This window comes from Cyrtonyx montezumae, unplaced genomic scaffold (genome assembly GCF_038088225.1).
Source record: "Cyrtonyx montezumae isolate F1298 unplaced genomic scaffold, pur_monq_1.0 scaffold_7, whole genome shotgun sequence".
NCBI lineage: Eukaryota > Metazoa > Chordata > Aves > Galliformes > Odontophoridae > Cyrtonyx > Cyrtonyx montezumae.
The window spans coordinates 27,305,653-27,332,552 of record NW_027072078.1 but is presented as its reverse complement, the minus strand read 5'-3'; the positions used below and the strand labels follow the sequence as shown (position 1 = coordinate 27,332,552).

Sequence of the window (26,900 nt, the reverse complement as noted above, 5' to 3'; positions counted from 1 at the left end):
GAACAAACTCAGCCCAGCTCTCCTCGTGAAATATATACAAATATGGGAGGGGGGGAGCTGGGGGAAGAGCTCTGGCTCTGGGAAGAGTTTGGTTTTTCCAACTGTGGAGCTGAGCTGCTCCGAGCAGCCCAGGAAGCTGTGGAAGGGACCTCGTGTCTACTGTGGGCATCTAACCAGAGTGGCATGGGCATGGCCACAGACCTCTTCCATCTGAATAAAACACGGGAAAGAACTCTTCAGTACTCCTAGCTGCTGTTAATTCACTGATTTTTCCCCTTTTCAAAATGAACTCTGCCTTACAAGTAAACTACAATGGGTTATATATTTAATAGGGATAACCAGAGAGTTTAGGGCAGCTTCTACAGAAAGATGGCATCACTATGAGTTCAGCCTAAAGCTGATGCTTTCAGCCCCGTGATTCCTGATACATTTTCCTGAATCGGAGCCTCAAATAATAACACAGCCCATTTAAATAGCTTCTTTCACCCTGAGACCTCGAACTTGCTTTACCAAAAAAAAAAAAAAAGAGAAATACCACCACATATGAAAGTCAAACCATGAAATATGGCAGAAATCTGACCAGCCTTGATTGTTCATTCATTGGCAGAAGTAAAATACTCACACACTTGTCCTATATTCTGTCCTCATCCTTCACTACATGCTGAGATAGTCATTGTAATGGGGTGGGGCAGAGAAAGAGATTATGCTATTAAGATTTTTTTGCAGCCAAAATACCTGCCATAAGGTAAGACCTATTCTTTTAAAAGTAATTGCTAAATACAGCTATTTCTTTGCATTCTAAGTCAGTAAATCTCCAGCTCCTTGTTTATACATTTGTTTTTTGGTTCATTAATCAGCGTGTGAAGATATGTGATGCATGGACATTTATGGTTGTGTGCCACATCTCCACAGTTCTTGAACATCTCCGGGGACAGTGACCCTGGGATTTAGCCTGAAGTGCCTAGTATCACATCACAGAACTTTGCTTCAGTGAGAGAGCACAGTGGAGTGAGACTGTGCAGAGAAAGGAAAGATATATGGTTGCTTTTATTGTTGATTTGTTTATGCCTTTTGGTGTAAATTCTCCTGCTCCTCTGTTAGTGACCTGGGCAGCCTCATAACTTAAGACATACTGAAGACTGGATTTAAGCTGAGGTTTCTGCAGGGTGATTTTTAAGTTGCATTTTGGGAGTAGTTTTCCTTAAGTTCTCATTTAGGAGTCGGAAGGTATTTACCAGAAAATTGGAACAAAATTTTGGCCACCTGAAACAATATAGCAGTTTCTGACACAGTTTCCACTGCAGGAGGCAGGGATCTGCAATCCATCAATGGGTTTGAAGCTCCCAGCACGGGCACTAAACACCCCTGTGCAGGGTACCGTCAGGATGGACTATGCTATAACCAGGTGACTCAAACTTGTTATTCCCAGGGCCAAAGATGTTAGTGTGGCAAGGGATGTGAAGGGTGAGAAAGGGAAGAAGGAACCACATAGCCATGACCGATGGTGCAGATGAATATCGCATTGCACAGTGCTAATGCAAGGTAGAGCCAAAAAACCTGAGCTTCTGTCCATGCCTGCTGGAACCCAGAGAACGTAGAACAAAATAAACAAAAGAGCTGAGAAGGAAAGGTAGAGCAAAAACACACATAACCTTACTAAAAGCATCTGGAACTTAGTTACATCGTAATACACCTTGGTTAGCTTAGTTCAGTCGAAAGGCAGTTTATTCAGAGTAAGAGTGGGATTAAAAATGATACTTAGAAGCTAGAAAGAGGTAGGCTCTCTGTTTGCTAGGGACCATGCTGTGAGTCAGAAGCAGCTGAGAGGAAGGCAGTTTGGCAGCCTGCATCTCTCCGTATGGTGCCATGGGTAAGTGGCTTAGAACAGGCAAAACTTGCCGAAAAGAGCAAGTGTGTTTGGTGGACCTGGGAAGTTCCTTTCTCTCTGTTTAAGGAAGTCAGTGACGCTTTGTTTGGAAAAGATTGTTTTTGAGAAAACCTTCTCTCCAGTGTCAGCTTCAGAGGCTGAAGGAGCTTGAAGGTAGGAAGCGGAGAGCAGCTTGCTTTGTTATGACTGGAAAACAAAGGATGTGTTGCCCCACGGGACAGCGTCACTGTTAGAGTAACCTGCAGGAAGCCATACACAGCTTCTTAGAGGAGGGGGTCCAAAGAGAGCATGACGGCTGTAGGGGAAAACATTAATACTTTGCCCAAAGCAATGCAAGTCCTGGCAGTACTCCTGAAAGCAGCACCATGCTGGAAACAGAGCTGGTTAAGGTTAGGGTGCCCTGCCATGCTACCGCAGTGAAAGTATTCATTTCCAGCTTGGACACTGTTATAAAATCTGACTAACACTCAGCCTTTCAGTTAGATCATAGAAAAAGTTGTGTGATCTGCTGGTTAGACGTGGAGACAGACGTTCTTGACTGCTGAGTTGTATTTGCAGGCATGTCGATCACCTGCATGTCAACTTTTCGCATTGCCCTGGTTTACCTGGAAGAGAAGACAGCCTGCTTTGTGCAGGCTGTGCTCGGGGGAAACGTGGCTCTGGAGGAGTACTCTCTGTGGTTGTGGTCTCTTTGTTGCTTATCAAAGCTCCTCATTGCACTATGGTTCATCGGAAGGGTACCTCATACTTCCCTCTAATGCTCCCAGGCTGTATCATATGTGAGGACTGCCCATGTTTGTCATCTTGGTTGGACGCTTCTGGCATTGTCCCCCTCCAGCATACACAGTGTATTCATTCTTCTCCACATCCGCAGTATGCCATGACTGTACTTTTTAGGAGTAATAAAAAAATTCAAAGCTGAAAATACTTTCTGAAACGACTGGATGTTATAACTGTAAAATATTACTGTACTTTATTGATAACGTTGTTTCCATAATAAAAACATTTAACACAAAATATGATGTCCTGTAGGAGCTTCACATAAATATTTCCATTACACCACTGATAGGGATCTGAAAAATTTCAGTATGCACATCCTGCAAATGTGAGTGTAATTGATACAAGGTATGTATCTTAACGTACATCTTGAGTAAACATAAAAAGACCATACCCTAATGGAAAACAGACTCTGTCTTACAATGTACAATCATGCTCTTACATCTGAACTGGACTTCGGGTTTAGAAAACAAAGCTTCAATCAATGAATCGAAAGGACAAATCACAGTTCACATATTTGTGAAAAAAACTTTTGTTCTTCGCTGAAAAAGCTTGGGAACTTTGGAAGCCCCAGTGGTGGAGGGGTGGGAAAGGAGGGACTGAGGTATCAGTTCAAACAATCTGAGGAAAACGTTGAATAAACATTGAAGACAACAGAATAGAAACCAGACGCCAAATATGCATTCATGGGGTCTTCAAAGGGGATTTTGTGATTTATTTTAATTGTTGTTGAAAGAGAAAGATTAATTTGGGGATGAAAAATGTATGCAAATTCAGCTCTGGTCAATACTAAAAAAATATTTCCTGCTCAAAGCAGAAGAAAGCAAAGCAATGAAACCTGTGCCATCAGCTCTTCTGTTCCCTGAACTGGCTTGAAGCTGAGTTTGAGAAAGGCACAACTGGAGGAACTTTGTTCAGTTTGACAGCTAGATAAATATTGTGTGGCACTGCAGCTCTGTGAGGCAGTAAACCCAAAGGCTGCAATAACAGAGGCATGGGTCCACCACACGCGACACATTTTGCACCAGGAACGTTTTCGTGCTGATGTTTGGGAGGATCTTAACGACAGAGCTGCCAAACATCCCTCCAAAAGGATGGAAGGTCAGAGGAAGTGTTTTCTCCTGCTGAATGAGAATAAAAAGGTAGCTGGAGCTTTTATTGAATAACAGCAGAGGCTTCCTAAGAGATGAACTGTGGGGATTGTAACCACTCAGGTACCTATCGGGTGATGGGGCTCCCTTGTGCGGCAGCAGGCACGACGGGGAGGAACGAGGATGCCGAGAATCTCCCAGCATAGGGAAGGATATGGGGCAGAGGAGAGAGTGAGAGTGAGCACAGCACTGCGGAGCCCTTCGGTGCTTGTAGAGGAGCGACGTGAAGGAGCAAGAGTGGAGAAATAACGGGCTGGAGAGCTTTAAAAAGATAACAGGGAGCTGTCAAATGTTAGCAAACACCTCGTGGGAAAGCAAGTAGCCACAGTGAAATAGACTATAAAGCAAAAAGCCAGCTGTCCCACGATGGAAAAGCGTGGAAACAACGAGGGCTGGATCAGAAACCCCTCAGGGACGCGGTGCCCGGCCGGCCGGACACCCCACGCCCCGCGCCTTGCGGCCGGGCCCGCCGCGACTGCCGGAGCGGCCTCAGCGCCTGCGCACAGCGAGGAGCCGAGCCCTATATCGCCATGGAGAACGCTGAGGCCGAACCGAACGAGAGCCGCCCGGAGGAGGACGGCGCCGTGCCCGCCAGCGACCTCCCGCTCCCGGAGCGGCCGGCAGCCACGGTGAGGTGCGGGGGTTGGTGGGGCGGCCCTTCCCGCTGCCGCTGGGCCGCCGGCCTGGGCGCGGCCTATCCGCGGGGGCCGAGCACCGGGCTTTCCTGAGCGCGCCGCCCGGACGCGGCGCCGCTGGAGCGGGGAGGGGCGCGGGGCCCGGCCGGCGCCGAGGGGCGTCCCGGAGCCCCGCGCCGCGGGAACGGATCTCGGCTGCGAACGGCTCTGCTTCTGTCGGCCCGGAGTTTCTCGCATAAATCCCTCTCCCTGCTGGATTGGGTGAGAAATCCCCGGAGCTCAGCCTTTCCACAGGGTTTCTGTGGTTTCTGCATGAATGCGAGAGAGAAGGATCCTTCTCGTAGAGTTAAAAACAAAACACAGAACCCTTATTCAGTGTGTACTCTCCTTCCTGTAAGAGGGGGGTAGTGCTGTGCCTTAGATGTTGGAGGAGGAATGTGCTGGTACTAAGGAAGTGATTTGTTCGGAAGTAAGGGGCACTGTTGATAGTGGTTTTTGTTGTTTTTCTTTTTTCCCTCTCCTTTTTCTTTCTTAGGAGTTACTTTGTTACTTGTAGGGGAGCTTTTGATAACTTCTGGTCTCTGCTTGTTGATTTCTTTTTTTTTTTCTCAAAAGCATGTTGTTTCTCTTCACGTTATGCACCAGATTTGCAAGTGGGTATAGAATGAAGCACTGCCTAAAGATATATCCTACAGTGGTGCAGATCAAAGGGGAGGTAGGGTCAGTAGCCTTTGCTTTCTACAGCAAACATTACGTGAATCTTTATTTTCCTCCTCTAAAAAGATGGAAGACTGTTTAGCCAAAAAAATGGAAATCACCGTTTCAGAAGCAGAAAAACGGACTGGGAGAAATGCCATGAACATGCAAGAAACATATACTGCTTACCTCATTGAGACAAGGTGGGTGATGAGAACTTATTCTCAGTAGGCTCAGATGTGCCATTCCAAACAGCTTCCCTCTCCCTCCCCCATGAAAATGTTCAGGAACAGTTGATGAGAGGATTTAGTTGGTTTATGATTTGTTACCTGATAACAACATACTCTGGAGGATCTTTTCCTGCAGAAACTTGGCATCTGATCTCTAGTTCAGTATTAATGCTGGTCCTCCCTACCTGCACTCTAATTCTTCGCTTGAAGCTAGATGGAAAAACGTGTGTTTGAAAGATATTGCTTTAACATGGTGTCAACAACTGCATGGCCTGCATAAACTTGTATGAGATATATAATGTATGTGCAGCTTGCATGTGAGAGAGGTTGTGCTTTGTGGTCTGAAGTAATGGTTGGACTTGTTTGGGATCACAAGGAAGTAAAGGAGTCCATCGACTTAGGTCATGTGGTCAAAATTTATGGCTCCACTCATGTTTGAAGTGTATGTGGTGTTCGGATTGAGCAGAGCTCCTGGTAAGTGTTTTAGAGTAAGGGTTAATTAACTGTTTCTTTCCTTTCTGTTAACTTGAACTTTTACTGTATAACTCACTGCTTTTAATCTTCTCCTATTGGTAAGATTAGCAGTGTAAGTATGTTTAAACACAGTTGGTATCACTAGTGCAACTCTCAATTTTAAGTACTGAGTAGCAAACAAAGCTTTAAACTCTCTTACTTAGGGCTTCTTCCCACTCACAGGTGACTCTTGTTATGTGGGGCTGTGTTACTCAGCTGAAGCAAGGATTTCAAAATAAGGCTTTATTAGGAGTTCTGTCTCTAGCTTCTACACATTAACAGTTTTAACCCTTGGGCCTTGCCTTAGGAGCAATGAGCTGTGCTGATTAAAACCCTCTGAAACAAAGCAGTTACAGTTTTGAACTCTTCAGCCTCTGCAGAATGCCGTGCTGTCACATGAGTCCTCCAGTTGCTGGTTAAAAGTCTGCTTCATTTGTTGAAGTGATGAAGTGACACACCAGTCACACTGACTCTGATGCAGATCTCCAGAGGTGTATGTACTATATTTTTCTTAGTTTTATGAATAAAATACAAAGCAGAAGCACAGTTTATTTCTCCAGTATCACAGCTCTTGGAGAGCTGCTGTTTTAAAAACACTTCTACAGTGTATTGATATTGAAACATCATCTCACATAAGTAATTCCGTTTTTCCTTCAGTGTTATTTCTCAGTGAAAAGAAAACTGGAATCACTGGTGTGATGTGGAGGATACTCTGGGGGCATCTTTGTGCAGCCCCACATCATGCTGACTGCATCTCTTTTCTCAATCATTCCTGCATTACTTTAAGCTCACCCCCACTGGTCTTTCCTAGTGGTTCTTTCTTCGTGGCAAAACTGTTTTGCTGCCCAGATTGGCTTCTTTCATTAAGATTTATTTTGTTCTGTGGTCAGAAAATACCGAGCCCAATTACATGTTTGTTGCAGAGCTATTGAAAATGTGGGCTTGTCACATCTCTAATAAAATAGGTTCTCTATTCCTTTTGCTGAGAAGGCAAAATTTCTTGCGTAAATATAATTGCAGGCTATTAACTGTGCTTCCTGCTGAGCCTGTAGCTGTAGGTGGGCTTCACAGCAATTTGTCTGTGGGTAATAGGATATTTTGTAGCCGAGGAATAAAACTCAGTTTATAGTAATATAAAAGGAAGACCACTTAATAATAGTTGCATTACATTTATGTGAAGTGGAGTTCCGCTGGTACTGCTATCTAGGATTTGATTTCAGTTTGAATTGAAGAGCTCTGTGCAGCCTGGGGACTAAGAGGCACGAGATGGATGCAGTAACAGTCACATACATTTATTACAGAACAGGAGCTGAGTACCTAAACATTTAACACGTTAGTTTCACTAGCTCTGATAAAAACTTCTCACAGGATGTAAGTGATGATGTTGCTTCAGTTTTTTTTTTCAAAATGAGATTTATTGGCATTTTCACACTTCCATTTGCCTTTATCTTTTAATTTTTGGGGTGATATTACACCTCAATGTAGATTTTCTTTCTTTTCCTAATGAGACAAAACAAACTTCCCTGCTGCAGACCGCAGAGCCTCAGCCAATTGCAAGGGTCACGCTTCCTGAAAGCATCTCCTTCAGTGTTGGTTTACACCTTTCTGCATTAGCTTGGTGGATTTTTGTGGTGAGCTATTTCCGTTCAATTAGTCTTGAAGTCAGCTTGTTTCACAGCTTCTGTTAAACTACACAGTTACTTAAAAATAACTCAGCTCTTACACTCTTGCTGGGAGAACAGATGAACACTTCCACCTCTTTGTGCAAAATGGCATTAAGGAGAGTACACATCTTAATGATAAGAGTTTGTAACTAAATGCTCCTTCTTGCAATGCGGGTGCTCAGCATGTCCCTTGCTTCCTGTAAGGGAAAAGGCAAATATCCAGAACCTCATAAATTCATGATTGCCTGCTTGTTGGAAATGCAGGCATCTGTGTCTCATAGCAGAGTCGTCTTGTAACAGCAGGAACAGAGATGGTATAAAACTCAGAATTTGACTCCTGGTCTTACACCTTTTTGCTCTTCCTGACAGGAATGAGAATTAACCAGGATACAGAGCACCTCTAAATGCTCTGTGTTGAACTGCAGTTCATTTTAATTATAGCCCGTATGGGGGTGCCTTTCTTTCCTGTTATCCTTTAAAGTAAACAATCCCTACAGTAGTACCAGAGCACTTCCATTAAGCTAACTCTGCTTCTGTCCTCGCTGGTGTTCAGGTCTCTAGCCTCGTCCTCACGGTCGTGAGTGTAACTTTTTAAGGAAAGAGGAACACAGCTTCTTGCATCCCAGAGCTGACTACACAAAAATGGCTCTGTGGGAGGAATGGGCTTGGAAATCTGTAGCCAGTTAGATCAGAGTTCAGTGCTATCAGTGCTGCACCTTCAAGGGTTTATCTTTTGTGACACTTTCTATGAGTTCCTTTCTCAAAATCTGTTCTGTGTTGGGTGAGGCTGAGAGCCCAGTGTGTGTTTCCTGGGGGGTGCAAGGAACAAATGCCCGGAGGGTATAGTGGCTTCTGATATAATGTCAGGAACACAGATTTTTTGATCCTTGATCTGCCTCTCTGTCTTACACCTTGCCTGGTAACTTGAGGTGACTTACAGAGTACAGAGTTATCTACAGCAATGATTTTTGTTTGTTGAAAGGCTTAAACATGTAGACTGTTTCTAGATAGCTAATGTACAGAGCTTCTCCTCCCTCTTAACTGATGTTCCTCTGTGTAGAAGGTGAACCTTATCCACTGCAGGGGGGTGCAGGTGCTGCTCCTGGGTCACAGGGAGACCGGGGGCTGAAAGCAAATGCGCTGCCTCAGTGATTGGAGAGGTGATTAACTTCATAAGGAAATACACCAATACATTCCCTTCTCTGATATTTTACAGCCATTCCTCTCTTTATTACATTAGGAATTGTTTAATGGCTCATTTCAGATAATTAGTTTTAAATGGGAAGAGGTTAATTAGGTGAACTCAAGTTTTCACATCGGCACTTTGAATTAAGGCAAATGAACGTGGCTTTTGGAGTAATGTAGTCTTCTAATTACTTATGATAACATCAGTTATGAGCGTAAAAGCTGGAGGTTTCAAGTCTATCTTTTTTTTCTTCTGCAGGCTTATTCAGTGAATAACATGCATTGTTAAAACTGTACTTAGAGAGGAAACATATGGTTTTCCTGCCTGCAGACTGTACAAGTATTATATTATGTTTTTAAAACCAAAGCAAATTGAGAAGTTTGACAGAGTGTCAACAAGTGATTATAACCTTAATTGAAACTGGTGTGCAGTACTTGCACTTAATGCTGGAGTTCGTAGCATGGTCTGAAAAATCAGATGGTAATGAAGGTGTTAAGTGTAACGAGTACCTTTGTGGATTTCCACTTCCTTTCTGGAGCTGGTTTCCAGGGTCTGGCTGATGTTGTCTTTTTAATTCTGGCAAGTACAGAGCTGATATTGCAGGCACTCTGAAAGGACAGTTGAAGCTCAAAATGGTCTGTCCTAGTGCCTTCTAGTTCAGTTATCTCTGCAAAATGGTCATGAAGCATTAAAGACATAACCTACACTGGAACATTGGCTTGTCAGAGGGCCACGTCCTCTTACAGTGACAAGTTACTAATGCTGTGTTCACCTGAACCACTGCAAGTGATAAATGAACTCTTACACTAGTAAGACTCTGGGTAGTTGTTTTTTCATGTCTTAAAAAGTAACGTTTCTAAGAAAGTGTACCTGAGAATGATGATGGAGTGTCTGGATGGGATACTTTTAAGAAAAGTAAACTCCTTTTCATTCTTCTCTGAGCTGACCTCCTTGATGCTGTAGGGACTCACAAGATCACTGAGAAGGTGGCAAATGTTAGATTAGACTTGCATTGGCTTGAGATTTGGTTGGGTTTTAGGCCAGAGAGAGCAGCACCTCTGTCTGCCAGCATGAGTGAATCCTTTTGTCCTGGCCTGCGGTTTTATTTTCTTCATGTTAGTTTGTGTAGTGTGTTCTTAGTGTCCACGTAAATCTATGGTGCATTGATGGGGGCAGCCTTGCTTAAGCATCAGAGATAATCTGTGCAGAAGTAGCGCTCTTGAAACCTGTGTTGCAAGCCAGAGCAACTGAGGGATAGCTGCAGAAGTGGGAGGTGAGAAGGATCTCTAATTCTGAAGTACTGTTATGTGTCTCGAATGGTCAAGTTATTTACCAGATCCTGCTGGTAATTTCTTCTTTAGTAATGTCGGGTTTGTGCCTTCAGCTTGCAGCCAAGCACCTAGATTGGGGCATGGTAGCTTAATTCCTTTTCTATTAGGACCTCCCTCCAGCTCAGCAATAGTACATTGCTAACTACACACTTCACAGTAAGCCAGAGAGTTTTGGAAATACTTGAACTGAGCAATGTTCCAGCAGGAAGGAGTGCTGCAGTCTGTCAGCCCAGCGCTGAGTGTACACTCCAAAGCACTTGCAGCTTAAGGTCAAAATAACTCAGTAATAAGGACGTTCTTCCTACAAATGCACTGTAAGATGTTTGCAGTGTGACTTGGTGGTGTCTGCAGCAGTTTGTGTTGAATTGGTTTATTTATGAAGGCATCCTTGCTCTTTATTCTTTTTCCTTGTCACACTTCTTCCTATGGCTTCGGTTACCTGGGATAAACACAGTTAAATAGTGTGTGTACTCCTTAGATATATTTAAAATATTACTCCATGAGGTTCCTATGAGTTCAAGAACCACATAGGGTGAATGGGAACATATGGCCACAAATTCAAATGCAGGAAGTTCTATTTGAGACTAGGAAAAAACTTTTTTAAGGGTGTTCAGGCATGAGAGCAGGGTCATAGAGTGGCTGTAGAGTCTCTGCACTTGGAGATGCTCAAACCCAACTGGAAATGACTCCAGGCAGCCTGCTTTGAGCAGGAGTTGGACTACGGACTTGTGGAGTCCCTTCCAACTTCATATAATCTGTGGTAATCTCATAGCACAGTTGATATTCTTCTGTGTAGGATTCTGCCAGGGCTTGTACGTTAAGTAGACACTTAATGTAAGAGCTAAGGTAGACATAGACATCACTGGTTTCTGTTAAGAGCTGTGTCTGATGTCTCCCTGTTTATTCTGGCATGTGCTAACTGCCAGGAAGTGTTATCGTCCTGATGCTTATTTTATGATATTGCAAAGAATTTGTGTTGCTTTAAATGTCTTATATGAAGACTTTTTTTGATGTTTTTAAGCTACTTTTCAATCCCATAAGATTCCACTTCCCCTTTTATAGTAACATACAATCCTTTAATCCCTTGCTAGATGATGTTGGCCTTAAGTGTTCAACAAAATGTTCAGAGAGATCAATTTTTGTACCTGCTCACCTTATCATGACCTAGTTTATTAGACTATACATCCTTTGTCCTTACTCTTGAAAAGATACTGCTTCAAACAAAAGATTGGGAGTAACTTGAACTTTGTAACATTTCCCAAAAAAGGAAATAAAAACTCCTTGGTTTTATTTTTGAAGTATACTTTTTAACTATTCAAGCTATTGCGTTGATACAGCATTCGTCTTTAGAAGTGAAGACACTCCCAACAAACAGTAAATTCTTGTAAGACTGTTTCCTTCAGCTGCTCCTGAAATGGCATTGTCTTGAAGCCTGAGGCTGTTCCAAGACAAATAGATCTAATTCTACAGTGATGTAGAATTAAGCCACTTGCATAACTAGACTGTGACCTACCTGTTTGCCTGTGGTGTGATGAGAATTCACTGACTTCTGCCATGTTCCTGGCACGTGCAGAAGCTGAGTGTTAGCAGGCAGATAGCAGAATTATTTTCTTCTAAATGAAGCGTGTAGACACATGAAATTAAGATTAGACTGTGAACAAGTTTAGCAGTAGTCTTTTTGAGCAACTATTTTTGGTATTGTTGCTACAATTGATAGCTTGCTGATGCTCAAACTGTTTTATTTTTCAGAGCTGTGGAGTCCCAGAATGAGGGTCAGTGCTCCCCAGTGGATTCCCTGTGGCGGCGTTACAGTGAATTTGAATTACTGAGGAATTACTTGTTAGTTACTTATCCACATATTGTTGTCCCACCTTTACCAGAAAAAAGGGTAAGTGGGCTGTGGCTGAACTTTGCTGCATATTGTTTCTTATTTGTTGGCCATTAACGCTCTTCTTTTTAAATAGGCTGACTTTGTTTGGCATAAACTGTCAGCAGATAATATGGATCCAGATTTTGTGGAGAGGAGAAGGATTGGCTTGGAGAACTTCTTGTTACGCGTGGCTTCGCATCCTGTTCTTTGCCAAGACAAAGTCTTCTATTCATTTCTGACACAGGTATGGTAAAAGTGGCGTGCTTCCTAAATATGTATTTCTAGTGATTATTTCTTTAAGATAATATCCTTTCCTTCTCTTTTCTTCCATTGATCTGGAGTTTCTTCCTTCTTTAGAAGGACAGACACCATGAATACACTTAAGTTGGAAAAGGCTCGTATGTCTAAAAGCATCTTAACCACCTGTTGCAGTTGTACAGTTGGGATTCTCATGCAATTTACGACTTTATTCCAGTGTAGTTTGGAGGCTAAGAGAGAATTTCCTCTTTTTCAGAGCATCACACTGACAAGTTACTGTGTGCTGGTTGGGAAAGCTTTCCTAAGAGTAAACCTGAAATAGCATCTTATATGGCTGCCAGCAGAGAGAGTGCTAGCTTCCAATTTGCTTTTTGGAAGTTTCTTTAGCTTTGCAGTTTGAACTGTGGTTCACTCCTGTGTAATCCCAAGCGTTGTGACGTGATTGTTAGCCAAAGCATTGCATTCTGCAGTTTTCAACTTCAGGAGTGTCTTTATTCTGTGTTTTGGTCAGAGATTCTCAAATAGCAAGCTGAGTGGATGTGTCTGCCCTTGTGCAGCTTAATGTGCAGATGAACCTGAATGGGTAGCAGTGTGGAAGTGATGATGGAACAACCACTACACGTGAACAAGAGAACTTTGTGTACGTGGTAAAGAGATGACAACAGTCCGTACCTGTTCTTGCTATGTGTTCTGCCTCAAGCTACAAGGTTCCGTGGTGCTGCAGCTAGGTGATAACTGCCATTCTTTCTGTTAGACCATTGGTGAAAGCTGTGCAGACTTCCCTCCGAGCCCCAGTTGGTAGAACAAGATAATGGAGCACACTGGTATGTGATGAAAAAGAGGTTCTGGGGCAGAGCTTAGCGTGTAAGCAGAACATAACAATGTTATTAACCCCGATCCTCAAAATTAGATGGCAAGGGTGGCTGAGGCGGGACTCAAGCTTACTGAGAACTCTTCTTTCAGCTCTGATACAGTTATGGTATGGAGACATGAGAAAGCTGTGGCACTCTTAAATCACTGTAACAGTACCATCTTTCTTTTATATTTCTAGGAAGGTGGATGGAAAGAAATGGTGAATGAGACTGGATTTCAGTTAAAGGTAATTATTGTAAATGCCTGTCTTGTGGCTGTTGGGCTGCACGCTTCAGTGAGCATATTTTGAACTAGCTATGAAAGACTGATATTAAAATGAGTTAAAGCCATTGCTTCATACATACCTGTAACTGCAAGAAAAGAGTCACGTTCATAGCATGTAATAGGTAAGTCTTTACTTGTCAGGCTCTGGAGGTTTAGAACTTGTTGATGTTCAGTGCTCAGCCTTGTAGTTCTGCTGGTAGTGGGAACTGTCATCCTTAGAAGCTTTACAACTTATGAACTTGAGATTGTAGCAGTGCTTTTGTATATTGATGCAAGCAGAGGAGTCTGAATTGTGGGCCTTTGTGCTGAAGATAGCTGAATTTGGTGCCCTTTACCTGTTTAACAGAAACACATCTTTTAGTAGTGCTATCCGTGTCAATATAAGTGAATTGATGCTGGCAAGGATGTAAATCTATGAGAAGCTAATAGATTGCTGGGCTCTGCCTGGAAAAGTGACCATGTCAGGACAAATACTGAGCTTTTGTTCATTGTAATGTGATCAACTCATGAAATCACTGAGAGCTGAATACAAAATTACTGGTTGTCTTAACCTCAGTGTTCAAGGAACTTTGTTACTGGTACTTAAGTTTGTGATGGTAACTTCACAGCTCAGAAGAGCTGCCATGAAAATTCTTCCTTTCATGGTAGAGCTTGCATTTTGCTAGAATTCACAATGCAACAATGCTGTTTTCCTATTCATAGACCTTTATTTCAGCTACAAGTTCAGACTTTTCAGACAAGTTTAGAAAGTTTGTATTGACAGAATATGTTCACGAGTGCATGTGCTGGGAGGAAGGGAAAGAAAACTCACTGCAGAGTGCTGAGAATACTTGCCTGCTTGAAAACATGTTGTAAATCTAATGAAAGATGAGCTGAGCCCCATTTTCCTGCTGGTTTGGATTTTTGTATGTAGTTTTCCTTTTAAAATTCTTCTTTCCTTAAAGCAAAGTAACTTTTTTGCAAGATTCTGGGGGAAAGTTGCTTTTCTTTATTCTGCATTCAGAGTGTAAATAAACCTCTCAGACTGCCTATTTAGCATTATGCTGGAGGACAGATATGCCTAAAAATGGCTCTCTGCATGTGTAGGACTAGAATCAGACCCCTGGCTTTGGCATTACTGCCGTCTCTGCTGCTGATGCATTAAAGCAGGATGTGCATTTTGTCCTGAAGGGTTTGAACCAGGCCAACTTAACTTCAAATTAGGTGTTAATGCAGTGTAGTTGAGCATGTTATAGTTGAGTGTTGACGTTGGAGGCTTTGTTTATTCTGCCAGCGGTGTCATTTAATCATGTCCTTCCCCCTTTTCCTACCAACAACACTTAACAAATCCCCTGAAGAATAAAATTATTTGGATCCTTTAGGAATGAAAAAGCAGTGGCAACTATTCTTCCCCCACCCCCCTTTAGTTTACGTAAATGCTTATGGCATTTCAGTAGGAATTTGCTGTCTGAAACCTCTTTGGTTGTACTTCATTTGGTGGGGAGTTAAGCATAAGCATGTTGGAGGTATTGATCTTAAATCCGGTTTAAAACTGGACAGACGTTTTTGTAACTACATAACAGTGTGGTGCAGATGCTTACAGGTGGTGTGTGGGAGTTACTATGCTGTTAATGGCAAGAAGGAAATAATCTAACCTAGAATGTTGTGTGCTGGCAGGGTCTTGGTTCCTTCCTGACAGTGCTTTTATACTCACTCCACTCTTCCTCCAGGGCATTTCATGGCTGTAGCAAAAGGCAGAAACCTGTTGTGTCTCTAATGTAGAGAGGTGATTGTTTTCAAGAGTGAACTCACTGAGTGTGCATGCTGTCCTGACAAACCCAGATGGCTCTGGTTCTTTCCATTTGAACATAAACACAATGTTTTGTGCAATGGCCCCCTACAGGGGAGGGTTTTAATTAATGGCAGCATAACTAGGTAGCTTTTGAACTGCAGGAACATGTGAGGATGACACACAGCTGCATCTGAACTACCTGAAGCCTGATTGAGGTGTATAATGGCCTGTGGGGGTAGAGCACTGGAAGTGTAAGGCCATGCAAGCCCTTGGAGCCCTCTGAATAAATACAGAGCTGGGCTGGGAGCTGGAGTTACCACAGCTTTGTGTTCTTTGTGCTTCGTGGTGCTGTGGCTGTCTTCCTTCGGCAAGGTATTAGCAGAGGAGCACTGGTTTAGCAGTGACAGTGAGCTTATTTTATTCCAGCGTCAATCAGTCTTACAGGTTTCATTCATTTGTTTCAGTTTGTGGATGACTTTGTATTGCTTGTGCAAAGACAGACAGCTAAAGTTAGCAAGCTGCTGCTCTGATACAGGTCTGTGGTGCTGCAGAAGTTTTCCATCAGCAATCTCCCCCTAGCTGTTTCTTTCACAGTGTATTCCTGTGTTGTTCACCAGCAGTAACAAGTACTGCTGAAGTAATGTACTGCTAGCTGTTGTGGCACCAGTTAGAAGTGCTCCATATGAAGTCTTGAATGCCCTTACATTCTTCCCTGGCCCTTCAGTGGGAAGAAGGATGTAAATAAGTGAATTTCAGCCCTTTTTTATCTACCTTGGGGTTTTCATGCAGTATAAATGAGCCTTGAGTAAGCTGCACGTGGAGTGCCCAAAAAGTTGTGATCTGGGACCTCTGTGGGTGAGGCTGTGATCTCTCATCTGCGTTGGCATCTTTTTAAGAGTGAATTCCCATTGTACAGTTTGTTTTTAAGTTCAGTTAAACTTAAAAACAACCAGACAGCCAAACAAACAAAAGAAGCAAGCAGGAAAAAAAACCCAACCCACCCACCTTTGGGGAATTCTCTCCTGTGTTTGCAGTCATTTGTAAAGCAACATCTCTGAAAGTAAGATAGCCAATTACCTTTTTAATTAGGTATGAACTTCCCTCTGTGGAGAATTATATATGCTACGTTATAGCAAAGAACACTGCATTAAAATAGCTCTATTCTGATATACAAATTACATATTTTCTCTAAAGCAACTCGTAAAACAAGAGAACACCATATATGACTTTGATTCCACTGGGGAGCTGTTCCTCGTAATAGAGAGCGTACAAAGGTCACTCTACCACTGGTTTTATTTGGTTTGAAAAATATAAAATAGTTTGTCCATATGGTCTTATGTTACCTAATTGCTTCATCTAAAAAGAATGTAGGCTTGTGTATCTTAACTCCGTGATTTGTGTAGCGTTTTAAGAAGAAACTGTTTTTGTGGGATTTAGGATAATTCCAGCATAATGGTGGTGTGGATGCTGTTTACACCCAAGTTCACACAAATACCTTGGTTTTCTACTTCTTATTAGAAGATCTGACATGCAGGGCAGCTAGTGTCAACTTGTTCAGTGTCTGAAGATTTAAGTATGCCAGGAAGGCAGGAGTGTTTTTGTTCTTATTTTTTCTAATGGTGCTGTCGAAGGCTGAGATTTTTGTCACTGGGATTTAATTGCATTCAATTAACAAAACTTTTTTTCCCCTTTTTCAGGCAGATTCCAGATTAAAAGCTCTTAATGCAACATTCAGAGTGAAAAACCCAGACAAGTAAGATTCCACATCCTTCCTCCCTCCCTTTCCTCTTTTCAGTTACAACTGTAACTTCAGATGACAGGCTGTTCTATCTCCTTAGAATAAATTCAGAAAAAAAAAATCTCTCTGCACTTTAGTTCTGAACAGAAGCCCAGTAAGGAGACGGTGTGAAAAGATTTGATAAATCCTGTTTCTAGAAGCAGGAGGATACCATTGCTTCATGGAAAAATGAGTCCATCCTTGTAGCTAGATTAAAAGCTTGGGAAGGAAAAAAACCAAAACAATAATAAGACACAACACCAAAACAGAGAAATAACTTCTTAATGTTTTTGCTTGATTTGCCAGATTTTGCAGATGCTCATGGAGGTATTGAGGTTAGTTCAGCCCTATTGCAGTTTGGGATGCTTGGTGACAGGCACTGAGCAATCTGATGGTTCACAAAACTGGTCAGAAGGGTAAGGATGAGTAGCGTAAGGATCATCAAGCCCTAGGTGATGTGAGGAGGTTAAAACAAATGTCTACATCTGTAGTAGTTAGAAATATTAGTATGCAGTAATAGGATCAAGAAGTTTTGCTGGTTTCCATTTTTAAGTGTTAGACACACATGCAGAGCCCTTATGGATTGTCCAGTAGTGGCAGGAGGATTAGGGACATGCATGACAGCTTTCTGTTGTCTGTTCTCTTTATGCTTCCCCAGCACCCCTGGGCCTTGTGTCAAGGATGCTAGAGGGTATGTACCTTTCTGAAGCTCTTGGTATCAGTTGACAGATTTGTGAGTTGGTCCAGACCCTCTTTTTCTGGATAGCATTTATTTTTGCAGCCTCCTGTGGCAGCAAGTATTTTATCAAGTATTTAATGCATATAAGCATTTGTGAGTAGGGTCATGAGTGTAGTTCACAAGAGAATTACAGGTGAAGTTGTCCCCACGTTTGAGTCCTGCATCTTTTTTGTCTGTGAGCAGCAGGAGTTTGCTTCCCCTTCTTATGAGATGGGAAAATTTTGCCAGTAATCTGCCTGTTGGTGAGAAAGACTGGTTAAAACTGAGATGAGAAACTTACTGATACCTTTCAAGGCAATGTTTCAGAAAGCGAAGCTGTTGTTGAGATATGGCTTGGTAAAAAGCACAAAAAGAGTTAATACAAGGAAAATAGGAGGAAGGAATTGTAACCAAAACAGTTCGTGAGTATCTGACTTCACAGTGCTTAAGAGATACAGCACCTGTTTTCTATTGTGTTCTGCCACCTACGTTACTTCCAAATTGAACACTTAGTTACAATGGCAAGCTATTTTACAAGTTGTTTAATAACCAGTGAGTGTATCCTGTATTTGTTTATTAAAAGGCTCTCCCTGAATATAGTATGTGTGGCTCTGACAGGAGGCACAGCGCCTTGCTCTGCTTAGCACAGTAGTGCCTGAGCTGCTTGCAGTCAGACTCCTTACCCCTCTGTTACCTTTGCTTGCATGAGTGGGTGGAAAAAAGGGTTCAGCAAGTTCACCTTGCCAAAACTGATGGCACTGCTGTGTGGAGCGTAGGTGTTCTGCATATGTTCAGCTTCCTGAACCAGTGAGGGTCCAGATGAAGAACTGCTGCAGCTGCCAGTTCAGATTGTCTTGTGGTGCTGTGGAACTGCACCCTTAGCTTAAAGCAACGTGTAAACAACTGGTGTTGCTCTAGGAGATCAAATGCGGACTGGGAACTAAAGCTCCTTCTGTGTGAAACAGTATCTTTTCTGATTGAATTATATATTGATAAAACTTTGGCATTCTGATTGTCTAAGGTAAATTTGCAGTCCTTTTCCTACAGACCTCTCGAATTCACACCCATCCTCTTCTTTTGTACTTAATTCTGCTTTTGTACTTGGAATCAAAACTGTAGTTTTCTTCTTGGCGTAACACCGAATCATTTCCTAAGGCACAATTAAGACCAAAACCAAGAGAAATCCCCCAAAACACAAAAACCCTCCTCCATCACAAAGCAGGCAAGTGGTACTGTCCTTGTAGTGCTGTCCTTGCTGAACTGCTGCTAAGTAAGATGCCTTGTATTGAAATGCCATCTAACATAGCTGAAATATTCTTCTGTGCCATTTTCATAACATCTCTCTGAAGAGAAACTTGGTAGTGCCTCTTACATAACTGTGGACTGGTCTGTTGGTCATTTGTATCTGAGGCTCTATTTAGTTGCTTAGTTCTTAAATAGGTAGACTGCTGGTAATGTTGCAGAACCAGTAAAACCAAGGGAGGAGAGCAAGGCTTCAGTTGCTGAGTGCCAAAACCACATCTTGGTTCACAACTTCTATTGTTACAGTACACTGGAAAGTAAGTATCCCTGTATGTGCGTCTCCAAACTCAGTTTGGAGATTGACGTTAAAAAAAATGACAATAATACCTAGTGTTATGTCGGGCTTGAGCATGTGCTTCAGAAATAAGCAGTTGCTCTGCAACACCACCAATCTCTTAAAAACACTTTTTTTCTGAAAGTTGGTACCCTTAGCACTTAGTCTTCAGGAAACATTGTGCAAAAAGCAGTATCGCTTTGGTTTATGCTGTTGGGGGACAATAAAAAGACAGCTTGATTCTAAGGCAATTTATTTTTATATGGGTGAGGTATTGGTGTGGGAGATGATGCATTGCTGCTGGAGTCCAGGATACTGCAAGTTCTTCTGGGTTTCTGACTTGCCTTCAGGGAGTACAGCATTCCTAAAAGCTTGCTTGCCACAAAGCAGAGTAAATAACACCTTTCATTATACACTTCTGGAGTGGGAAAGGGAGTCTTCCTGAGCTGAAGGCGTGCTTTCTAATCTTTTGTTCTTAGTTCAATTATTTCAAATATCCTCACTGTTTGTGTCTGCAGCTGTCTGACACGCTGCCCCGCTGCATATTTTATAAAGTGTAAACTGAAAAGATTGCTCTCTAAACCCCACTGTGCAGATCAATGACTATTTATTTTTCCCATACAGTTTCTCTGCTGCCTTTTAAATCTCTTTATGTACTTTAACCCTGTGTGTGTCACAGTCTTATAAAAGATGCTCCTTGGAGATCAGAAATACTAGAAATGGTAATAAAACTTCTACTTCCCGAGCGTGGGGAGGAGAGCTTTGTAGGGGAAGATTTCCTGGCAGGGGAAGAAGAGGTGTTAAATGAAAAACCCTGCAATTTCATACTTGGTCACCCAGAACAAGCGATGTGACTCATTTCATTAAGGCCTCTCAGCCACAAACTATTCTGATGTACAGAGCCTGGCTGTGTGCACGCAGAGGGGTTAAGGGTTTTTTTTTCCTGTGTTTAAACATGCACGAGGAAGGCTAACTTCAGTCTCCTGATCTTCAGTTCTAGTTGCATTCTTCCATGTTGTTCATTTGCTTATTTTCACACCACTGTGTAGTAAGCTAGGTAAAGCTATTTCTGTCTTTGTCTAAATTATGTAGGTTCTTGTGTACCACGTGTTTCCAAAGTGAGTTGTGAGTTGGATTTGAGTATAACAGGGAGGGTTTATGTGTGTGGAAGTGTCTGCTGCTGTGGTTTAATTGGTTACCAGTCACTAGCAAAACTGTGGTAATTGACTTAGCTTCCTAATTACAATGACCTGTTCAGTTGTATCAACTGAAACTAAAACCAGGGGTTAATTGGGGTGGCTGATAAAATGCCTCTGAGCAGTGGCAGGCCAGCAGTGTGCACGTGAGCACTCAGTGAGTTGCCTGGCTGGTTAAGCTGTGCTAACTTGCTTATAGCCACCAGCAGGTCCAGTTCTCAGTAGGCTTTCATGCACAGCTCTTACAGTTCCACACAGCTGAGCCTTGAAGGCATTGTGATAATGGTGTAAGCATTGTGAATGCTTCTGAAAATCAACACTGGCTAGATAGCAGCTGGAAAGGGAAGTTCTTCTGTCAGGTCACAAATGTAAATATGCTTTTATTAAACAGCATGGTTCAGCAGATTTTATTTTAAGCATTTCAATTCAGTAACACTTGCTCTTATAAATCCCATTTTAAAAATAATAATAGCAGTAATTTTGGTTAACTACTTATAAAATGTTCTCTCTTAAACTGATCTGAATCTTCAGCATTTGCATATCAAAACTAGTAGTCAGGCAAGTATCAGGGTTGTTTGCTTTAGGGGAAGTGAATTCTGCAGTCACTTCTTTAGGAGTCTTCACCTAATTTCACTTCAATGCAGTCCGGGCTCCATCTTGCCCGTGTAGGGTTGTGGCTCTCTTGCATTCTGTGAAAGCTTGCTTTCATGATGGCTAATGATGTACTATCTGTTTCCTGCTCCCAGGAGATTTACTGAACTAAAACACTATGGCGATGAACTGCAGTCTGTCATATCACACCTTCTGAGAGTCAGAGCTGTAAGTATTTCCCATGTGTGTCATGACAAATAGTACAATATATGCTTATAAGGCAGCATTTCTTGTTTGGTTGAGAGAAATGGTGTGTGTCTTCTAGGATAAGAACAGTTCTGACCCAGAGCCCAGCTCTAGAGCGTGGGGCAGGAGATGGTGAGGAGCGTGGTGCCTTTGTACAGGTTTTGGAGGGGTTGGGAAAAGGGTACTACATATGACATCAAGGTTGACTGGGGTTCTACTAACAGTGCTTTTTTGTCAGGACTGTGTGTGCATCAGATCTCAGGGGTGATTTCCTTTTCACTGCTTGAACCAACAGATAACTTACTCTTGTAGAATGTCAGTCTAATTCATTGGTGCATCACAATTACGAGGGCAAGTATGGGATTGCAGGTCATGCTTCAGAGTGTACGCATGATCTTCTGGCACTGCATCCAGCATTGTAGGACTGGCTGCAGCAGGTACTCTCTGTCCGAAGAGCTGAAATCATAAATCATGTATCTGGCTGTAGCAGTATGTTCTGCAATGGATAGCTTGTTTCCTTTCCTTCCTTTTCCATCCAGCTCAGTGAAACAAAGTCACTTGTTAGAGTTCTAGTGGAACTTTCCCTATGGTCCTGATGTCAGCGTAGATTGTTGTCTTGCCATCTTTATGTTAAATAAGCAAGTGTGTATGTAAACCTAGCATCAGTCAGATGGAGGGAGTTGTGTCTTACATCTGGCTATCAAAAACTGAATTAACTGATAATTTGCAGTCTCTGAAGACCCATCCTGTATGCGAGAGCTTCCAAAGAATTGCTTTGAATATTGCTTTTCAATACAGCCTCGGCTGTGACTTCAATCTTCAAAGACTTTCTGCTGTTGAGTTTTCCTTGTGAAAGCAAGAAGACTTTAGCTCACAGTTTGTACACAGGTTTTCACAAAGCAACTTCAGTGGAATGTTCATGACCAAAACTAACCTTAAATGTTTTAGAGGGTAGCAGACCGGCTGTATGGCGTCTACAAAGTTCATGGCAACTATGGAAGAGTATTCAGGTAAGAGTTCACCCAGTTTTTAAACATGTTACAGGTATTCTAGAGGGAGTAGGAAGCTTGGTTGTGTTTTTCAGAAGTGGAACAACATATCTGAATGGTTGAGGTGTCTGAGTTGAAAAATGTTGTCTTGCAGTACTAACGAGGCTTGTGTTGGATCTCTGGATCAGCTCCTCATAGTCAGAAGCAGACAACTTCAGCTTTTTTTGTTTTGTATCCCAGAGCTTTGAGACTTTTGTTGCGACACTGGCATTCATTTCCTTTAGAATGTCACTTGCTGCCTATTTTCAGGCAGTTTTCTCTGAAAAACCTGGATTCTTTTAATAGTTGCAAACCGATGGTTGAAAACTCTATGCAGTGTTAGTAAGTTGGGTTTTTTAAAGTGAATTTGCCAATCGTTTTTTGATTTATATGAGTGAATTGCATGCTCGAGTTCTCCATCTCACTGGAGAGTTAAGGAATCTGAACTTCTGGTTAAGGGGAACCTCCTGCTTCTACACAGTGTTCAAGTGCTAAATTTAATTCTCTGGGTTAATGGATTGCAGATGTCTTTCTCATTGGGGGTTTTAAAGTGAAATTAGGTGTAGTTCTATAATAACACAAAGACAAACAAATGTCAACGTGAACAGCGGAACGTTTATGAAAATGGACAAAATAAATGCATTAGGTGTAAATTATGTGAAATATAAGTGGGCCCCTCTTTTTTTTCTCTTGTATGAATAGTTGATGTAATTCTTGTAACTGATAAACCTCATGAGGTTTCACAAAGCTGAGAACGCGAAGTTGCAGTGTACATGGGTGCCATGAATAACTCTTGCTATCTTTACTGGAGTTGATTCCTGTGTGATCTCAGTGATCTCCTCAGTGTGAATAGGGAGTTGCAGTAATGAGGAAGCTGTTCTTATTTTTGATCAGTGGAACTAAACAGAAGTCTACAGTGGAAATTGTAGCAGAAAAAACAGAATACACCAATGTGTTTCAGTAGAGGTAAAATGCTTGCAAATGTCAGATCCCACCTTCTGGTTTTCTGCAATGAGAGACTTCTATCTGAAACTTGCCAAAAAGAAACTGAGCTTTCTACACTTGCAACACAAGGTGGACAAAGTTCAGTTTCAGAAACCTCGGTCTCTATTCTTTGTGACCTCTCATTTAATTTTAGCTATTTAAGAACCCTCTTGGCTCAAGACAAACTTCAAGCCATGTGCATTTGTGAGGATGAGTTTAGGCAGCGGGGACAGTTGTTGAACTGCTCACTGCTACACTGTCGGTGCTGCTGCTTGCAGGAAGAAAACACTTTGGCAGAGTCCAACTTAAGGCGATTTCCATTCAGGTGTCACCTGGAAAGAAACTATATACAGGATGCAGCTTGTTAACTTTCCTTACCCTTCACGTGTGATGTTTCTTCTCGTTTGTTTTCTGAACAGTGAGTGGAGTGCCATTGAAAAGGAGATGGGGGATGGGTTGCAGAGTGCTGGCCACCACATGGATGTGTAAGTACTGACTGAATATCTGATAGTTTGATGTAAGCCAGATGTAGAACTCTCCCTCTTTCCTCTCTTTTCCCTCAACCCAAAGTGCATACAAGTAAGAGTACCGAGAAGGCTGGGGGCACGTTGTTTTAGGTGTACAGTGTTCCTGTGCCTTGGATGCAGGCACAATTTTAGCGTCCATGTACTGTATTAAGTAGCTCAAAAAGTCTCAGGAGAACCAGAGTGGTTTCTTTTTTATTATTATTTTGAAATAGTAGAAGTGTTTGGAATTCTTCCAGCCTTTCTTTTAAGCTACTATGCCAGAAACTGGTAGAATACAACTTTAATGTACTGCAGGCCTGATGAGATCCATTTGTTTTCGATAGCAGTATTTTGTACCATGCAGTAGATGGTGCACAGATTTGGACCTAATCACAGAAAGTTAAGAAATTTAATTATTGAGCTCCAAAACTTTAATGGATTCTTGAAACAAATACTGTCTGGATCTAATAAAGTAGAGAATCCTCCCTTTTTGCATCTCCAGAGTCAGTTGGCAGAGCTGCTTGAAACACAGCCTTCAAAATAAGAGTCTTGATGCTTCGGAGTGCTCGCAGAAGCGATGCTCTGGGGTCTTCCTTTTCAGATAGTCCTATGCAGCCAGGGGAGTGGAACAACTTCTGACTCTGAATCTTCTTTAGTAATCAGGTACTATTGTAAAGCAGGAGATGGGAGCTGTTTGTCGCTCCTTTATGTTCTGCAGTTTTGTCATTTTTTTTTCCTCATACAGATCAAATGCAATTTGTGTAGAAGCAAAGTCAGCAGTTTTAGATGTGACTGTTCCATTAGACCGAGGACTTTGTTGCAACAGAAAAGCTGCTTCAGGAAAATTGCCTGATGAACTTAACAACAAGTTTTAATTATTCTTTATCTATCCCACCTGCTGTAGTCTTCACTAGATAATTATTTAGACTTTCAATGAGTTATTGCTTGGGATGATGGTACAGAGGACCTCTGAATACATACTGTACGATGAGATGAGGTTTGCTAATGTGATAAATAAAAACTGAGCATGCTGAGAGTGTGAATGACTGTAATGCTGACATTTAGAGTATGAAGGGAAAATACTCCTAGCCCTTGACTTCTGCCCTTCACGCAATTAATGAGTGATCTCTATCTGTTTGTCAACGGGACTGTCACTACAGGTGGAATCAGTCTAAACTGAAACCACGTTTGTGCTGAGGATACCCACAAAAAGTGGGAACTTTCAGAACTAAGTACAGTGTTTCTCCTGAAGGTATTCCCCGCTTTGTTGAGCTGTTTAGGACAAACCAGTGTTGACATTTCAGTTTAGGCAGTCAGAAGGGTGGTTGGTTGTACAGCTACCTTGAAAACAAACTGAAGTGTGAATTGAGAAATCCTGTCTAGGTAAGATGTTTTCTTTTTTGGTGTGTTTGTTTATTTTGGGAAAGCTGTTCTGCCACATGTTAGCTCTGGCACTTCTCTAAACTTAAAACTTATTTGAAATGTGTTCCATCTGCTGTCCTGGGAAATCTAACCACTATGCTATAATTATTGCCCTTCAGAACTTAGAAATGGAGGGTGAGCTGCACGTGACCTGTGTGAACGCAGGAGTTTTCAGAACATGTATGTTTTTCAACAGTTTGGAGTTCTTCCTTGCTTTGATTCCTAATGTGAATTTGGGTAGTGCAGCTTTATCACAGAGAGACTTGGCATGACCACGGGAAGCTGTGCTGTGTCTTTGATTGCACAGAGCATCTAAACAACTTATGCTTGGAGACTTAAATTCCTATCTGCCTCCTTTTCCTCAAGCTCCATGTTGTGGCAGTGCTGCAGGTGCCATGGCCTCTTTGAAGCCTTAGCTCACATTTCCCTCTGAGCAGGGCCATGAGCCTGATGGTAACATACAGTGCAAGCATCTCAGATACCTCCCTTGGATTTCCAGGGGTCCAAATGACATTATTTCTTCTGGAGCACGCAGGAAGGATTTTCTGTTTTGTCCCAGGTTGTGTTACGAGTTACTGTTCAGACTCTGCCAGTTCTTCCTTAGAGACAGCCACTGGAGAGGCACCAGGAGAAACTGAAGAACTCCAGTACTTTGCAGAAACTCTTAGCTGTGGGCCTGACCCTGCAGGTGTTTCTGAGCAGTCATATTGGTTAGTGGAAAACCTATTAAATAGTGTTCAGTCGGTAATATAAACTAGAAAAAGAAAGTGCTTTTTGCCATTTTTAGTAGATGGCATCTTAAATGATGAAACTTGCTGAATGTAAGGGCTGGTGGAGTTAAAGTCCTTGTGCTTTTCATGTGTTCTCTCTAAAAGGCAGCACTGAACTTGTTTTTGCTCTGAACTGATATGCCTGACCTGCACAGCAGACAAAGACAAGGAGCTGAAGGGCATCATGTTCTGGTGTTCAGAACACCACTGTGAGTTTTGTGTTCTCAGGCTTAGGAGATGGCTGAATAACAAACAATGCAAGCAGCTTCTTAAATTCTGCTTCTTTGCTTTTCATCAGCTGTGATGCTCACGTTTCTAGGCCTTAGTTCTTCCAGCCTTGCAAGGCTGCTTCTGCGTCGTGTCTTCTTTTTTGCTCTGGTGGTGCTTCTTGACAATCCACTGAAGAAAAGGAATAAATTGTGTTCCTTTCCTGTAATAAAAACTGCCCCATCTTCAGCAGGAAACTTATGATAAATCTTGTACTCATCAAAAGATTTATTGTAGTAACATCCAAAGAAACAGGCCTGCAGGAATGTTTATATTAGATGATTCAGAGTTTAATTAAAAACAAAGGACAGAGGAAAAACCCTTTTTAGAAGCTTGTCTCACTGTTTTACTTTGTGACTGGCCTTTCTGTCAAACAGGTGTCCTCCCTTGGTGCTGTCTGTGTAAACCTTAAAGTTTAGATTGAGGAACTTCCTATTTAACCTATAGCTGTTTTCCACCAGATACGCAGCTTCTATCGATGACATACTGGAAGAAGAGGAACATTATGCAGATCAGCTGAAGGAGTATCTCTTCTACGCAGAAGCACTGCGGTATGTGAGGAAGTACACAGCTCAAGTGAAAACCGTCGTGCTTTCCTCTGACATGTTGGTGCTGAGTTTAACTTGGTCTCCTAGACCTGTGCAACCTGGTCTAGGGAACTGCTTTGGCAGGGGGGTTGGACTAGGTGCTCTCTAGAGGTCCCTTCCAACCC

At 42.2% G+C, this 26,900-nt stretch overlaps 1 protein-coding gene across 1 annotated transcript in view; it reads left to right on the top strand.

Annotated features, from left to right (window-relative positions):
• Positions 1-4,295: 4,295 nt before the first annotated feature.
• SNX4 (sorting nexin 4) overlaps positions 4,296-26,900 on the top strand; it is a 28,530-nt gene continuing 5,925 nt past the window's right edge. The window contains exons 1-10 of the mRNA XM_065750562.1: positions 4,296-4,445; positions 5,235-5,350; positions 11,821-11,959; positions 12,036-12,185; positions 13,251-13,298; positions 16,805-16,860; positions 21,121-21,193; positions 22,160-22,221; positions 23,643-23,708; positions 26,650-26,739. Coding sequence (XP_065606634.1) covers positions 4,347-4,445; positions 5,235-5,350; positions 11,821-11,959; positions 12,036-12,185; positions 13,251-13,298; positions 16,805-16,860; positions 21,121-21,193; positions 22,160-22,221; positions 23,643-23,708; positions 26,650-26,739 — 899 coding nt within the window. The 5' untranslated portion in view covers positions 4,296-4,346. The remainder of the gene's footprint in view (positions 4,446-5,234; positions 5,351-11,820; positions 11,960-12,035; positions 12,186-13,250; positions 13,299-16,804; positions 16,861-21,120; positions 21,194-22,159; positions 22,222-23,642; positions 23,709-26,649; positions 26,740-26,900) is intronic.